Genomic DNA, 16,924 nt, shown 5'->3' with positions numbered 1-16,924 from the left:
GTCTCAGTACTCAAGTGTAAATTCTGCTTCTAAATTTGACCTCTATGTGGCAGCAGGGTGTTGTTTAGCTTATTTAAAAAAAAGATAAACAAATAATTTCATGTAGGTTTGTTTTTAATGCTTTGAATATTAAGAAAAAAATGTGCAAATAAATATTACAATATTTGAAAATCAGCTTTATAAAACCCTCGAATTGATTTTCCTAACCAGTTTCCTGTAGCAAACTGCAGCTGGGTGAATATATATGGCATCTGAAACTGTGACTCAGTGGAGGAGTCACTGCTGACGTGGGTGGGCGCCTGGGGTAAGCGCTCCCGTGTCCCAAGGCTCTGCTCATTCTTGCAGCGTGCTGCTCATGATAAACCTCTTGACGGAAAGATGCTTCTGCTGGGAAATGAACGTTAGACTGGCCTTTTCGTGTGTGATGAAGCTGCCTCTCTGTTCCACTCCGACTGCTACTTACTGTCAGCATGTACCCGTTACCCTGATGAGCAATATGTGAGTCACAGCTAACATACTTTCATGAATGAATCTATTCAGGAATACTAACTAGAAAAGATGAACTTTGAACGTGATGGGTGAAATAAGACAAAATGCAAATTTAGAAAAGTAACCGTCATGAAAAATAAATTATTTTGTCAAATTTAATTGTGCACAGTTGTAGCAACTATTTAAAATATTTAAAGTATTGAATTATTTAAATACAATCCATCATCCCAGTATCTCCATAAGGACTATTTTCCCCCCTTTTTTTAAATTACACAATTCAAAATTGTGGTGTAATTTGATAGTTCATGATTGTTCTGAATAATCCCCTTTGTCCGTCTGTACTCTCTCAGTCGCTGCGACTCTGTCAGCTGAGACGAGGCTCGGTGACAAGTTACAGAACAATGCTTCGCTCTGTGCTGAAGTTGTACTGAAACTGCAAAGAGAAGAAGAAGACAAAGAGGTACAAACACTGTTAACAGAATAAAAACATCACCAACAATTACATCAAGCAGCAAATCCACCAAAAATCAAATGTTACAGTCAAACATTTTCATAACTATAAACTAAAAAACAAACTGATTTAACATTAAAGAATAATTTGCTACTTTCCCCAAAGACTGAGAAACTAAACAGAACCACTGCCCCCTTGTGGCTTGGCATGGACAAGGCTAGAAATAAAGTGAGAGCCTGAAACACTGTTGACTTCTGTGGCGTTAACGACAGGAAATGCTTCATTTTTTTGTTTTGTTTCAAAGATTTTATGCATGTTTATTATTTAAATTAGTTTTTCCAAAAAGATCAAAATCCAACTGAGTAGAATTAAAATTTTAGTGCCACAAACCTGTGATGTCATGTTTAAAAAAACAACACTGAACGTCAAAGACTGTTTTTGGCCTTGATATGGAAACACTACAGACTGACATTAATGAATACCTCTGCGAAAGCGTGGTTTATCAATTTAAACGTTTTCATTCAGTCAGTTTTCGGAGCCACTCAATCTCTGGCTTCGATTAACCATCATAAAACAATGACTGCAGAGCTCCTGGGGGTGATGTGCACATGTTAAATTTGTGGTGGCTGTGGTGTGTGATCTGGAAAAAAAAAAAAGCCAAAAACAATAACACTGTTGGCCCTAAATTATTAAACGACATCTCTGAAATACTGAAGTTTTCATGATTTTGTTTGTGAGCGCTTTCTGGAAACTTTTGCACCAAAAGCTGTGCCCACTCCACCAAGTTAGACAGCTGTTATTACTGCAACGCAGCACTAGGTGATGCTGTATGATCACTCAAATAAGTTTCTCCAACTGACTCCACAGAGCCACAATGGCTGAAATCGGCTTCTCCGGATTCAAAGCACCACCTTTCCTCATTTTCATCTACTTGAGGGGGGAATCTGCAACTTACCCAAAAGCTGTCACATATCACAAGCCCGTTATTTGCGAAAAGAAATTCTACCTCCCCCCACTTCACCGCCACCAACACCACACAAAAATTCAGTCTCTAACATCTGGCACAGTAAATAAATATTCCTGCGTGTACGTGTGTGAGTGTGGATGATGGATGGGGGAATGGGGTGTTATCAGGGAGAGCATGTATCAATGTCTGCCAGTTTTACACACAGGCTGACAGGACAGTGACACACTAGAACATGGGCGGCAGTCACCCAGACGAGCCGGGCTTCATTTCCTGTCCCTGCTCCACTGCCAAAAATATGTGACATGTTGTCTTCATTAATTCCACCTCTATTTGGAGCTCTCCCTCTCACATACCCCCTGTACACTACTGTCCTGCCATACATTCACATGGAAACGCACAGTCACGCAAACATAAGCAGGAAGAGAAGCACACACACGCACACACACACACACACACACCCAACTCCCCACAAGCACTGAAAACTAATCATACATAGGTGCTAATGAAAATCTTGTCATGTGTGGATACACACTTCTTTTCCACCCTAACGTACTCCCTCTGAAAATCATTAGCCAGCCGCCAACAACATTTTTCAGCAGAGCAAACTACATAAAGACGTCACTTTAAATCGCTTACTAATTAACACTTAAAAAGACACAAATTAGATATGCGTGGCTAAAAGCAATTATAATATCCGCAAGTTTTGCGAGTCATTTGGGAAATGAAAAGAATGCCTAATTGCTGGAACCAACATCATCTGAGACATGGCTTAAGTGATGCCTGTTAGGAAATGGTCTTATCTACAACTGTGGCTGTGATTACAACAGTTTTCCTCAATTACATGTGCATATGTAGAATTCTGGAAAGCGCATCTCTTCCATGAATCTATAATTTTAAAGGGATTTAAAAAGGAGGCAATTAGGTTCTGTGCAGAAAGCGCCTCCAGTTTCTGAATAAGGGAGGAAAAAAAGAGAAGGAGCCCTACAGTGAGGCACGGACAGTGACCTCTTCTGGACAAGAGAAGAAGAAATCTACTTCCAGCTGAGGGACAATTAGATCCAAAACAGCTGCCTTTTTTTTTTGTCTTGTTTTGTTTTATACAACCACGAATAAAGTTCTGCTTCTTTAGCAGCCTGGAGAAAAGAAATACAAGAAAAGAAAAGAAAACACGGTGGATATTAAATTAATAATGTAGCACAGACCCGGAAAAAAAAAGGAGAAAATTTACAGACAGGATGTTTTCCAGCGTGTTTGCGAGAATATCACAGACTACGTTTCCACCCCCCACCCCCTCCTTTGTCCTGCAGATATCATTGTGGGGTAATAATAAGAGGAGAGAAGTAAAAATAACACAATGGTGAGGGATGTTTCCACTTGGAAACTAATTATCAAGCTAAGCTGTGACTTCATCCTCATCAGCCTGGCCCCACCATTAATCTTGTGCTGTCGTCCACTTCACTAAATCTTGTGTGTTACACTATCTCACATTTACTTCATCAGCTCCAGCGCGGCTGTAATTAATGATTTCTCATGCCCTTCCCTTCTCTTCCCCAGCTCAGCTCACCATGTGTCCTCCTGCTAATCACACTCTCGGAGAAGAAAGGAAGGAGGAGGAGGAGAGGAGGAAGGATGAGAAGAGGGGAGAGGAAGAAGGGGGGGGGGAGAAAAGAACATATAGGATGAGCAGTCAGGCTGTCTCCAACCCGGACACACACACACACTCACTCACATACACATATATGTACATGCCATTAATACCTGTGCTGACAATGAGCTTCATTCAGATGACCATATGACAAGATGGCGACTCTGTGTGATTTGGATAGTATATGACAGAAGACAGAGGCAGAGTGCAGAACAGACACCCGGTTTGATGAGGGAGTGTTTGCTCTGTAACACATCTCAAACCCAACAGCACCTGTTCTTTTACAGTGGTCTGTCACTTCCTGGCAGTTCTGATACCGAGATACCGTGCTAATGAGAGAGAAGGGGGGTTGTCACTCTCTTTAAAGCACACGCACACACACCTACACACATTCGCACGCGCACGCTCGCTCACACAAAGACATAGCGGCTCTCTTTCTCTTTGCCATCACAAACACATGAGCTCCAAAGAAGGAGCTGCTGCACACAGCTGATCTGCTTCATACGAATGCCTGTAGGCTACAGTGTTTCATCAGAAATGTGGAGGGCTTTGTGGCGCTTTCTACTCACTCGGCGTGATCTCTTAACTTTTTATTTATTTATTTTTAACTGCAAAGCTGATTGGAAACTTAAAAAGTTTATGTGACCGGAAAAAGGCTCCTTAAGATGTACGGCGCTGCTTGCAAGATTCTCGATTGAGCTGTGTGAGAGGTGGGGGGGAGAGTAGAATTGGGGGAATATAAGTCAAGTGTTTTGGAACAGGATACGAAGCTTTTAAGAAAGAATGGCTGCCTAGCTTGGCCGTGCTTTTATTCAATTGGGGCTTAGTGGAGCCAACAGGGCCTCGCTGTCTCAGACACTTAATTACAACCCCAAGACCGTTTGCTTTGCATTCTGGGCCAGCGGCGTCAGCGGCAGCCGAGCATTGCAGCCTCTACTCACTTCCTCCTCGATGTCTGCCAGGGATTTGATCGTAATGCCCATTAAATTGACTTGCTGCATCTGAAATCAAAAGCAGGGGAGAGGAGGAGGGAGAAGGAGAAGGGGGAAGAAAAAAAAAAAACACACAAGAAACATGGCGGTTAGGCTCATGGCTAAGTAAGCATGCTTAAAATCTTTAATCCTCTCCCTCTCTGTGTCAATACAAACGGGGCTATAGTGACAACCACCGCCAGCCAGCCAAATGGACTGCATTGAGCCAGCTCTGCCTGACTGCACGCATTCATCACTCAGTCTGGAGGAAAGGAAAAGGAAAGAATAGGGAGAAAAAAAGGCGAAGAAAGGAAGAAAAGGACAGAACTAGTGTTCACCTGAAGAGAGTTTGTAGGAAAAATCATCAGCACCTTCATAAGAAATCATTTTGCAGTTTGTCACTAGAGCCACGAAACCTTTTGATTTATTTATTTGTTTTTTTTACCTCTTTGGGGATTTTTTGCGAAAACTTCTCCGAGATCACAAAGGGCACATCATCCAAAGCTGCAAAAAAACAAAAAACAAAGTTGAAGTCTGACTTTTATACATAAACATAATACTCCCCACTCTTGATCCCAAGAATCTCCACGAGACTAAACGTGGGATTATAAAAACAGCAAAGCTATCAACATCCCCAGCCACCCTGACACCTCCCTTCCTTCCGTCTACGGAGAGAAGATGAAAGGCTTTTTTTTTTAATTCTCCGCTGTATTTGAGCACCTCCACTCTCTCTCCTCCAACCCAGCCCTTTCCCAGCCCTCTTCCAGTTTAATTACTCTTGATTATTCCCGATTCCGTCTTGTCTGAGAGATGTTCACCTCCGAAACAAAGACACACTCACACTAGGCACAGAAAAGCGGAAAGAAGAGAGACAAAACATTCACCAGATATCAAATTTGCATGAAAATAAGCCGCACTGTTCAGCTGGCAAAAAAAGTGGATTGAAATGAGGACTTGCCAAGAGCGTGGTGGTATAATTAGCATTTGACCAAACAAACGAGCTTCAACAGAGCTATAATTAAGCAGGCCTGTAATTAAGTGTATGCCCTTTATCATAATGATCGTGGTTAAAATGGTGTGATGGCTGCCAGTTGATTATTAATGGTGTAACCCCGTCCTGCATGCATCCTGCACTGGAATCAAGGTGTCACGACTGTCAGGCTAGAGAGCAGCCCTTTGTTTATAAAATACATTAGGGCCCAAATTAACACAGGGTGACAAGAGACACAAAGCCTCTCGTTTCCAGACTGAAGGGAAAACTGCAGCTGCTCGGCTTCATTAGAAAACTCCCAAATCTGGAGGCACAAAACTTGCTGCAGTTGACTTCAACGCGAGCCCCAAATATCAAGAGGCCGAGCTTCCAACTGGTGTTCTTTCACCCGCAGTCCATCAGGCGCTGGCACAGGAAACGGAACTCATAAACGTAAGCCAGAGCTGTTCATGAGTCATCGTTTTGGGGGTGGAAAGGATGGGGGGGCTGAAACTCCTTTTGGCCTTTTCCTGTTCACACAGCAATATCTGAAAATTATGAAATTCTAAAATATCCCTCACTTTGACACTTATGCGAGTTGCTTTCCCTTTCTTTTTTTTTCTAGGTTATTACACAGATCCACGGTTTGGCACTTTCCGCACAAGTGCAGCACAATGTGATCTTTGTAATCAAAGCGTGACCCGCGCCCTGCGCGACCGCAGGAAAGCTCGCTCACTTCCTCGGATTCCAATCATCTCCCGTAGTAAAAAGTGCAGCAGTAGCAAGACTCTGCGACCGTGATAGCCGTTTTGTACTTAAACACAGCGGCGTTTTCCCCTGTGCTGCTGTTCTCCATGAGCCCCTGTTTCCCCTGCCTATCCCAGCCCAGAGCGCTCCTGCTGATTCCAACTCTCTCTCTCGGGTAAATAAAGGTAAAAAAGTTCTGTGTACATAATTGCAAAAATAACAGACTAATTTGGAATTGTTACACTAATTAGCACTTAATTAACAAATTAACAAAGCTAGCACTTCTGTGGCACAGTTAACACAGGATTCCCGAAGGAGACACAAACACAGTCTTAAGGCGTCACAAGCCTTTGTTGAAAAAAGTCATGTGAGTCAATATATGATATAAATTTGAGCTGATTGACACTAGATGAAGAGTTCATGCATTATCAAAATGATTGCATTTCAGGAAAGTCGGTGGATCACCAAAGTTATTCCTCCTCTGTGCACCACCATTCAATTTTCTGGTAACAAATCCAATATTTAGAATAGTTCAGACTGGTTCAAAATCAAGAGACATTACTATCAAGCAAGCGATGTCACAAGTAGGTTTTATAGGTGCTAGGAGTAAAAACACATTGAGCCCGATCTCATCTCCCTGCAGCGGTTTTGAATGCGTTGCTATTTGAAGCAGAGGGCAACTAGGTAGGCATGATGGCTTGTTCAAGCTCGGGACTACAAGTGAATAAACATGCACTCTGTTGCTGGGAGTACCAACGCCAGGCAAAAGTAGGCAGGGAGAATACATCTGAATCAATAGCCAGCAATGGGAAGCGGAGATTGTAGCTGCTGATGGATCTGCGTGGCACAGACAGATGAATGGACAGTGCTGAAGGCCAGAGAGTTTCTTTATTGCTCAAGGATTACATTTAAAACCAGATCCCACTTTGTATTCCTCCCCCATCTATACCAGAGAGGCTATCTTACATCCAGACAAATGGAAAAGCACGGGTGGTGACTTGGTGGTAAGGAATGGATGCTGTACTGAGGAGAAATCTGAAGGTGCAAAGGGCAAAAATAATGTAAATCCAATCTTCTGAGCAGGAATCCCAGTATGAAGCATGTTCTAGCTGCTTAAATGGCCCCGCTACACTCCATTAACTCATGAGTGCATTGCAGTGCGGGGAACTGGGCAGTTATTTGGCATTTGGAGCCTGTCAGTATATTCAGCACAAAAACATCTGGAAGGAATTTTGGCATAGCGTCTAAGATGATGATGGTGATGATGATGATGATGATGATGATGATGGTGGCAGTGAACACAGAGGTGGTGTTAAGTAAGGAGGACCCTGCGGATTGAGTGATTGTAGTGTAAAGAACGAAGTCAGCACAGGCCCCGTGTGGATCATCGCCTTATTAATGGCTCCGTCAGGTGCGATGAGCAATGGCTGCATTGTCATCTCCAGCCCCTGGGCACAGATGAATGGCTGTTTCAGGGCGGGAAGGGCTCCCTCGTACGCTGGGCTGAGCACTAATCCCTCACTCTTCCATTGTTGGATGCACTGTCACCCAGGATTTCAGCAGTGCCATACATTGCATTTCCAGGGCTCTAACAAACATGGCCGCGTGCAACGCAAGTGGCGGCATACCCACAGACACACACACACGAACACATAAACCACACCGAGTTGTGCTCCGACACTGACTGATGGAAAAATATGCGTGGGTGATCGAGCATACCCCATATTACCTGAACCACAACTGGAGAGTCGCACTTTAGGAATGTTGATGAACTTTTATTTTACACTTCACTAATTCAGCAGAATTGCATTGATCTCTGTCTAGTATGATTACTTGGGTGAATCTGTCTCGCAGCTGAATTGGAGAGGGGGTGGGGGTGGGGGCGGGGAGGCGGAATCAGGGCGATTATGCGAAAAGTGCAAATGAACGTCTTTTACAAGTTTTTACTCGTGATCGAGCTGCCATCTATTGTTTTGTGTCACAAAATAATCTGAACATAGAAATAATAATTTTTAAAAAAAGGTTAAAGCTTTATCTGGTGGCTGCTGCATTTCATATGCCAAACAATTGGATGCTGCTTTTTTCTCTGTGTGTAGCCAGAGCTAGACATGGCACTGCCTCCCCTGTCGGTGAGACTCTCAATTTGAGTTGGATTCTTTATGCAGACCATGGAAATGCTATTCTAGCTGCTGCAGACCCTGCTCTCTGTCACCTCTGCAGATAATGGTGAGTAGATGAACAGAGAGCTGGAGGAGGACCCCCTATGCCCACTCACAGCCCTTAGCCTGAGTCTGACATGAGAAATAGTGCCCAGGCCTGACAGCATCTCGGAGACATATTGTAGTTTATTTTGTCGCCCGGGCATGCCATCTGTGCCATTCCAATAGAGGGTGTGTGTTCAGGCTGCTGCAAGAGAGAGGGCGCGAGGCTCTGGGTCCCTCAGTAGCTCTGCAGCCACGGCAGGTCATTAGTCAAATTGCCTAATGAGAGAGAATACAAATGGCCCCCTACCCTGACAGGAGGAATTTTGGAGGTGTCAGAGCTCCTGACCCGTGCTATGAGAACAGATGATAGCGAGTTGCTATTTTCAGATTCTTTTAATGACTATGGCTCTATGAAACCCATTCTTTTTCTTTTATCTTTTTTTCTCCTCCTACTTTTTCAACCCCTCTAGACAGATGAGTGAAAAAAAACTTTGCAATAGCGGAAATGTAACTTTTTAAATTATTAAAATGTTTACCGGGGAGTCGATTAACATTCTAAAAAAGAGAGTAAAACGCTGATATTAAAATAGATCCCGCGCTGAAGTGATGTTGAGGGTTTCTGATAATCTATTTTTATTTTCTTTCTGCCGGCTGTGTGCAGTTTGTTTCCGCAGCGGTCTCACGGCAGCAGTGTGTGCGAGCTTCTCTCGCAATTCTCCCGACAGTCAGTCAGTTAGTTTATACTGAAATATTAATTTCATTTCGTCCTAACGCTTAAAAAACGTAAACAAGCTTAAAAGGTTTCTGAAGCACTAAGAGTTCGCCGCATAAGATCCAGTGGATGAATGCATTTATAGTTGCATGCTACAGGCTGGGGCTGCTACAGAGTTTAGGAATTTTGGAAGGAAAGCGTCGAGTGAGTGGAGAGAAACTGCACCATTTTTTAAAACTCACTCTTTGCCCACTTGACTGCTTATTTTGATCTTTAATCCATTAAATTAAGTAAAACAGTTACTTTCCTAACATATAAGATAAGATAACTCTTTATTGTCATTGCACAGCCATACATAGTACAGTAGTACAATGAAATTGGAAAACTGTCCTACGTCGGCACTACATATAACACAACACGACACGATATGACACATCACAACGCAACAAACAACACAACACAGTATATTAACTTAGTATAAAAAAGAATAATAATAATAAGTGTATGAGAAGAATAAATGTATAAATGCAGTGTATAAATAGAATGAGATATGAAATTGGCTTTATAGTCAAACTGTAAGCAGAGCTGCAGCTGAGATTTTCGTGACAAGTACCAAAAAGTAACGAGACAGACTGGCAAAACTAGCAACAGACTCAAATGGAGTCTGAATAAACTGCTTTATTGTTGAATTCACCAGTGTTAAAATTTTGCTCTTTGTTACCAGAGGGGTGCAAAACGACATGCTTATGTAGAATGACCCACTTATTTTTCCATCTGTGACAAGCAGTCCTTGAAATCTGGTTGTGGGTAGGGAGCCAGCCGACAGCCTCAGTCGGGCGCTGGTCCATCAGTCTTCCAGAAAGTGGGCAGAGCCAGCAACACTTACGGTGCCTTGGCCACGAACACCGCTGCATAACGCAGAGCGCTCTGAGGGGGTGCGTACATGTGTGATAACTTCTCAAGACCGAGCCTGTATATGTAGCACAGGCTATTTAGCGTGAAGCACCGAGGCTGTTCGGTCACTTGGTTTAAAACCTGTTTTAGTCATTCCTCTAAAGCACTTAATGCTAGAGAAGTACAGAGAGAACCCTCCTTGCTGGCTGGGCTGAACTCTCATGAAATTAAATGGACAATCAGATTTTAATCAGCAGCACAGTGTGTTTTAAGACACTGCCATGGCATTGGCATTGATCCCTAGCTGTGGCTGCTGGTAAATGTGCAGCAGAATGTGTGTATAAATGGGGTACGCCTCTCTGGACAAGTGTAAAAGCTGGCAGAGGGCTGACAGTAAATTGCATGTGCCGGATGGGACACAGCAGAAGGCACAATTACACAAATCCCCTCTTAATTAGCGGTTCTGTGGGCAAACTAACCCGTAATGATGCGAGGGATGTGGTGAGCCCCAGAAATCCTAACAAGAAACACTCACCAGCACTGGAGACTTGGTCATATGGCCCCAGCTCCCCTGAAGTATCGACTGACGCGTGATCTGTTTTGATCAGTGCAGCTGCAGGAGATGATTCCCATGTAGCCCTGCTCCTCCACAACCCCTAGCCCTTGCTGAGCTACTTGCCCTCTGGACTGTGGGTAAAGCAGCAGGCCCTATGTGGTTGTGGGTGGTATTATTAAGTTCTCCATGCTCACAGTACCAAGCAATGTAAAGTGGCATCTCACACAGTGAGTAATGAACTGTGCCAGAGCGGAAGCAGGAGGGATGACAGCCAAAGAGGCCTCCTTGGCAGCCACTAACCTGGGCATCCACCAATTTATCATCCCCTAGAACCAATCCACCAATGCTGCACTGCCATTTGTCATTAATTATGCTAATAAGGACACCATTACTCTCCTGATGAAACAGGAGACTGTTATTAGTATAATGCATTTACAGTCTGATACATATTCACTTGCTTATTACTTTTACAGTGTGAGGATGAGTGGACTTTGAAAAGAGATATTTTGCAGCACCTAAATAAAAGTGCTGTTACGTTTGAGCCTGAAACTTCTCTGTACACGCTAATGGACTATTGCAAAACGACAAGCCATCCGTTTCATAATAATGCAATATTCCCTGCGCCTCAACAAAAAAAATGGCCCCATCTATGCAAGCACACGGATGTGTTTGAACCTTTTCACAGCAGACTTTCATGGTTTTAAGCAAACCAGTGTGAGCAGAGTCATTTAATATAGCTTCTGGGAACCCCAGATGCCCTTTTCCAAAACGACTTCATTCCCAGAATCTCATTGTGCTTTCTAAATCACACCACAGTATGTATTAGAAGATCATTAATTACAAACTTAACAAGTCAGCAGAGCCATTAAAAGATCTTTAAGGCATATTTGACCATAAATCTCCTTAAACTATATTTAATGACTGGATTTTTGTGAAATATTTTTTATCAAGTTCTAATTAGATGTGTGATAACAAACCCTGCTGTACATGGGGCAAATGAGGGAGCCGTGACAGGCCCATCCATTGAGCCTGTCCACGTCTGGACACTGAAACTAATGGAGCACTGCTTCTATCTCAGGGATGGATAGAAAGCAATGAGGGATGAGACTCCAGAGTCCAGTCTGGCCTGCAAATGCAAAGCCATTTAAAGTCTCTTATTTGACTGTAATAAAGGTCCAAAAAATGCCCGAGGGCCTCAAGGCTGGAGTCAAAAATTCCATTAGGATTTATACAGGATTGATCCTCAAATACTTAATGGCACCGTCGCACCAGGATCAATCATGTTTTGCTACTAAACCTGGATCGTCTAATTGAATAAAAGTGACTGAATGGCGTGTGAAAGCCTTTAATCCAGATGTGCTTTTTGACACTGAGTCGTACTCCACAACGTCTGACTATATCTACAACTTGTTGTGCCTGTCATTTGTTTAAAAATAGAAACTGACACTTTCTGGAATAATGCAAAAAATGTGAAAACAACAAGATCTACATAACAAACCATCCAAACTTTATTCTAAATAGGAAGCAACGCTTGAGATGTGAAGAGAAAGCAACCTTTTTTGCATTTCAAGAGATTTGGATTAAATTTTCTTTTTTAACACAAAACACATTATTTCTTGCTATTATATTTTAGCACAGGATTTGCACCGTAGTATTTTGTGCCAGTGCTTCGCTTCACTCGTGCAGTATCCACCCAAGACATGCTGCCATGTCAATATGGAAAACGTACATATAGGTTAATATGAGCACAGAAGCACTAAACTATATGCCATTCATTTATTATGAGGTAATCAGGTGCTTCTTTGTATTAAGACTTGCTAGCAGTAGTTTGAGAATGTCTGTACAGGCATTAGATGTAAATACTACAGTTCTCCCTGTGAACTTTCCCTCTCTCTCTCTGTATGTTTCGCCTTTTGCTGACCAGGGGAATTAAGAAGCAAAACGTGGGTTTTAAGAGCGTTCCTTTCATGTCTTGATGCAAGCTTTGGCATTACTTCAGACATCAAGATCGGTTTCATAGAAATCCCATTCCATCTAAAGTAAAAGCTCGGCAGTAAATCTGCCCATACCTCCCCCATAACACTTCCATAAATGATTCATTCAGCTCAGTTTAGCTGATGCAAAACAGAATGTTAGTGAATTGTGGATGGAGCCCGAGCTGCAAGTGGAGGACAAACCCAGCTGCTTAGCAATTTCATCAATCTTTGGAGAGAGAAAGGAGAAAGAAGCGAACGCTGTACACTAATAATAACTTTTGTGTCACTATCCAGAGGTCGTGTTTTTTAATCCCTCAGCCTAAAGAATTGTGTTATTCTAAAATATAACCCCAGCGGTGCAGAAGCAGTTGAGATCCATCATGGTTTGAGATAAGAGTCGGCTGATCTCCTCCCTCTGCACAGCCTCGCCCAGAACTACACAGGGAGATAAGATGGAACTTTTGTTTGAAACCTGATGAGAACCCTCTTAATGAAAGTGCTGCGCCAAAAATAATCTTTTTTCTCCATGTTAGTCAATCAAGAAATAGTGTAGTTGGTAGGGGGGGAAAAAGGAGAAAGAAAGTAATTTTGCATAATCAGTGAGCACCATCTGGAACAATTAACCAAATTCCACAGAACTCAGAGGATCAGTCATATTGGCTTATTAAAGATCCAGAATTATACAAGTAATAAATCCATGGAAAAACGAAGCGTACCCCTGCCTGTCACGACTATTTTAACTTCAAATACAGTGGAATACTTGATAAGGCTGAAAAGAGGAGATTAATATATGCAAATTATGTCGAGCATTTAAAAGCCCCCCAACAACTGTCTCGTTTTTTTTTTTCCTCTTCTTTTTTTTCTGTCTCTTATTACAGGGCTTTATGTTTTATTCATACACCAACTCACCTGTCATTTCATAAGCTATAATATTATGAGGGTATTATTAAACAGCATAAAGTGGAGCTTTAATTGGAAAGCTCCATTGCATTTTCCAATTATTTGCAGCAAATTAAAAGCAGATGCACATAGTTTAATAAGAATTCTAATATTGTTTCCTGAAAATCAAAAATCACTGTCATCCTGCCAAGATATTTTGCAAACCCAAGTTAATTTTCAGCTCCCTATTTTTTTTCTCTCCCTCATCCTCCTCTGAAGGATGAACCTTCTCGTGTATGTTAATTGAAGTTCCCCTAATGGATAGGGAAATAATTGCTCTCCATATTATGTTAGATCAGGGCCAATGTCAGTATTTATTTTTGATTAATGCTATAGATATGTAAATGTATTACTTTTTATTACATTTACCGTTTTATCAGATGGATGCCTGCTGAATGCTATATATTGTCCAGCAGGTAATAAAGACAGACTGCGATGCAACGTGGTTTTATTTTAGAGTTTGGGGCTGCTTTTTTGTGTTTTTTTCAAAACATTTACATTTATTTATTTATTTTATCAGACATATGCTTTTTAGACAGATAGCTCGAATGCATGTATAATTACTTTTAAAAATATCCTGATTTTCTGCCAAGGTATGAATAAAAGACCTAATTGGCAAAGGGACTTGGCATGGATCAAAGCAACGGCGGTGGAAGAAAAGCAAACGGTTCGAGCTGCAATGAAAACTTGATAACTTTTCAAATGAGCTCCAACTGTCAAGCGAAAGAGGGCTGCAAAATAAATGTGAATTAGTTTTTAATATTCTGGTAATAAATGTCAAAGCTTCTGCACATCACATCTGTACATGATGTGACTGCAGATGACAGATTTCCCAGACATGTTACCTCTCCTCCCCTCAACTCGCCTTTTTTTGTGTGTGTGCGCGCGCGTGTGTGTGTGTTGGGGTTTTTGTTTTGTTGGGAAGTGACGGAGGGTTTAATCAAGAAAGCAGGCAATTCATCAATCCTAAAGAAGGCGCCTGTACAACCCTGACAGAGCGCACATGGTTTTAGACCAACTCGAACCTGGCCAGCTGTCAGCCCACACACACGCAGGCGCGCATGCACCAGCGCACAAACACACACCGGGGCTACCGACATGCTAACAATTAACACAAATAGGCTGTCGGCTACGACCTCACACTTGGTCCGCGGGCCATCATACTGTTAATGAAGGGAAGGTGCGTCCTCTCACACTCGCAGTGTGACGCTGCGAGGCTGACGGGTACGCAGTCTCAAGTAATAAAGCGAGAAGCGTGTCAGGCTAACTCCATTATCAATTTTTCTTAAAAATCTCGCCAGCTCATAAAGAGGAGAAGGAAGGGGAGCGTGCACCTGCAAAGGACAGTTTTCTGGAGATAAATGGTGACTGCTGCCAGCACCGTGTACAGTATGTGCAGGTTCCTTCGCTGTCACTCAAAACCCCGTCCCAGCGGAGGAATCCCACACCAAACGCCACAAACTGTTCAGCTGTGTGGTAACGTCTGCTCCTTCAGGGCCTTACTTGTCCTGACCATCTAAGAAAATGACTGTCATACACGCACAATGATGTATTAATCAGTAATTTTGTCAATGATACGCTCTTTGTCTCTTCTGTATTTCTTTTCCTTTTTTTTTTGTTTGTTTGAACATCACTGGATTTAAATTCAGGGTCCTTAAAAGATAAATACATTAAAAAAAAAAACTGAAATAAAATCAGTATCCTGAACTGCACATATCCACATGTCACATCATGTTTTTATATATTTAATAAGATGGGTGTAGCACGGCTATAGCCTGGGACTCTGCTGGAGCAGCAGGAGGATTCCTCACCACATGGTGTCTCTCTCCAGCTGGATAAAAACCTGCCTCATTCACCTCGTGTGGCTCACACACTCTTTTAGACTTGAACGTCTCAGCCGGCTCTGACTCGGTGGTGCTTAGGCTGTCATAGTCTAAGCTCTGTTTCCTAATGAATTAGCCTTTTTTGTGAGTGTGTATATGTGTGTGTGCGCGTGTTTTAGTCACGGAGCATTGTAACTGTTGTTGAGTTTCTCCTTGACAAAGCCAAAGGAATACCTCCAGTGCATGCAAAGGTGCATATGTAAGTATGGCATGTGACGGACCGTCTTTGACAGCTGTTAAATGTTCTCTTGAGCATAATGCCGAGCTCCTCCGGGAAGCCACGTTCTCTGAGACGAGCAAAGCTCTGTCCAGCATCCAGCAGTGAGAACATCTGAGACAGAGCATTTGTAGATCAAGTGCCATCGGAGCTGCTTTTCCAAGTACAGACAGAAATTTGTGTTGTTTTTACAAACGGCAAAAACGACACAGAAAGCATTAAGCATTATATCAACTTTGACAGCAGTTTAACAGCATAGTGCATTCTGGGAAATATTCAAATATTCACTTCATGTAATTGTCTATAGTGACAGCATCATAAATAGCACTGACAAGCATATTTGTGTGTGTGTGTGTGTGTGTGTGTGTGTGTGTGTGTGTGTGTGTGTGTGTGTGTGTGTGTGTGTGTGTGTGAGTGTGTATGTGAGTGAGACACCTTTTACCTGTCATGGTGTAGAGTCCAGTGCCGTGACGCTCAGAGTAAATCCTCGAGCTGGAGAGAGAAAAAAAGCAACAATATTCAGTCACGTTACACACAAGAAAAATGCTTGTTAACTTTGTGTTTTGGAACACCTGTGCTCCCAAAGACATCCCTCGGGAATTCAAATATAATAAAGCAGGAAATTTATTTACGGATTAAAAGCATTAGAACTCCTCCAAAATACAAAGGGCTTTCTAAAATGTCCAAAGGCAAAACAGAGCACTGAAATAACAGGGTGAACTTGAAGAGGAGAAATGGTCGAAGTTAAACTGTGCCTCAGCTGCCCAGGGGCTTGAGCAGACCTTTAGCAGGGGTTTGGAGCAGGATCTTGTTAATTCTGGAGGAACTGAGAGATTCCATTATTCAAGGCAAGTCTGTTTTTTTCCCTCTTCTCTCCCTCTTTCATGGCCTTGTATTACAGAAAACAGCACAGAATGCACTTTGCGGGGAGTTGAAGTTAACAAACCATATAAGATTGAAATCCTCATCAATCAAGCTATCATGAATTACACCCTGTGACTCACCCCTACGGATCGATAAATCCACAGCAAGCAGTGGTGGTGCTGGTGGGGGGAATTCACAGCTTCAAGAGAGCTGCATAACATGACATGCTTTGTAGGTAAAGGGAGCAACGATGGCATTATAAAACAAATGCTCTTATAACGATAATGCAAAGCAGTTGGCGATATCAATAAAAAAAAGGGGGAATTGCTTTCATTAGAGCACACGCGAGTTTGTTGTTAGAGACCACGAACAAGACAAGTCGGTTATAAAAGGAATCTGAATTATAACGCAGACAGGACAGATTCTGGGAGTGAGCAGG

At 42.4% G+C, this 16,924-nt stretch overlaps 1 protein-coding gene across 3 annotated transcripts in view; it reads right to left on the bottom strand.

Annotated features, from left to right (window-relative positions):
- Positions 1-36: 36 nt before the first annotated feature.
- Positions 37-16,924, bottom strand: part of mvb12bb (multivesicular body subunit 12Bb) — a 35,020-nt gene continuing 18,132 nt past the window's right edge. For 2 of the 3 annotated variants that reach the window (XM_042222785.1, XM_042222784.1), the window contains exons 7-9: positions 16,064-16,113; positions 4,969-5,027; positions 4,301-4,553 (exon numbers count right to left, since the gene is read on the bottom strand). In XM_042222785.1, the coding sequence (XP_042078719.1) occupies positions 4,416-4,553; positions 4,969-5,027; positions 16,064-16,113 (247 nt within the window). In that variant the 3' untranslated portion in view covers positions 4,301-4,415. Of the gene's footprint in view, positions 923-4,300; positions 4,554-4,968; positions 5,028-16,063; positions 16,114-16,924 lie in introns of those variants that run through there. The other variant, XM_042222786.1, reaches the window with a different exon arrangement.

The sequence above is a fragment of the Haplochromis burtoni genome, unplaced genomic scaffold, assembly GCF_018398535.1.
Source record: "Haplochromis burtoni strain Fernald_Lab_line unplaced genomic scaffold, NCSU_Asbu1 Contig_95, whole genome shotgun sequence".
Classification (NCBI taxonomy): Eukaryota; Metazoa; Chordata; class Actinopteri; order Cichliformes; family Cichlidae; genus Haplochromis; species Haplochromis burtoni.
This window is presented reverse-complemented; position numbering and strand designations above follow the sequence as displayed.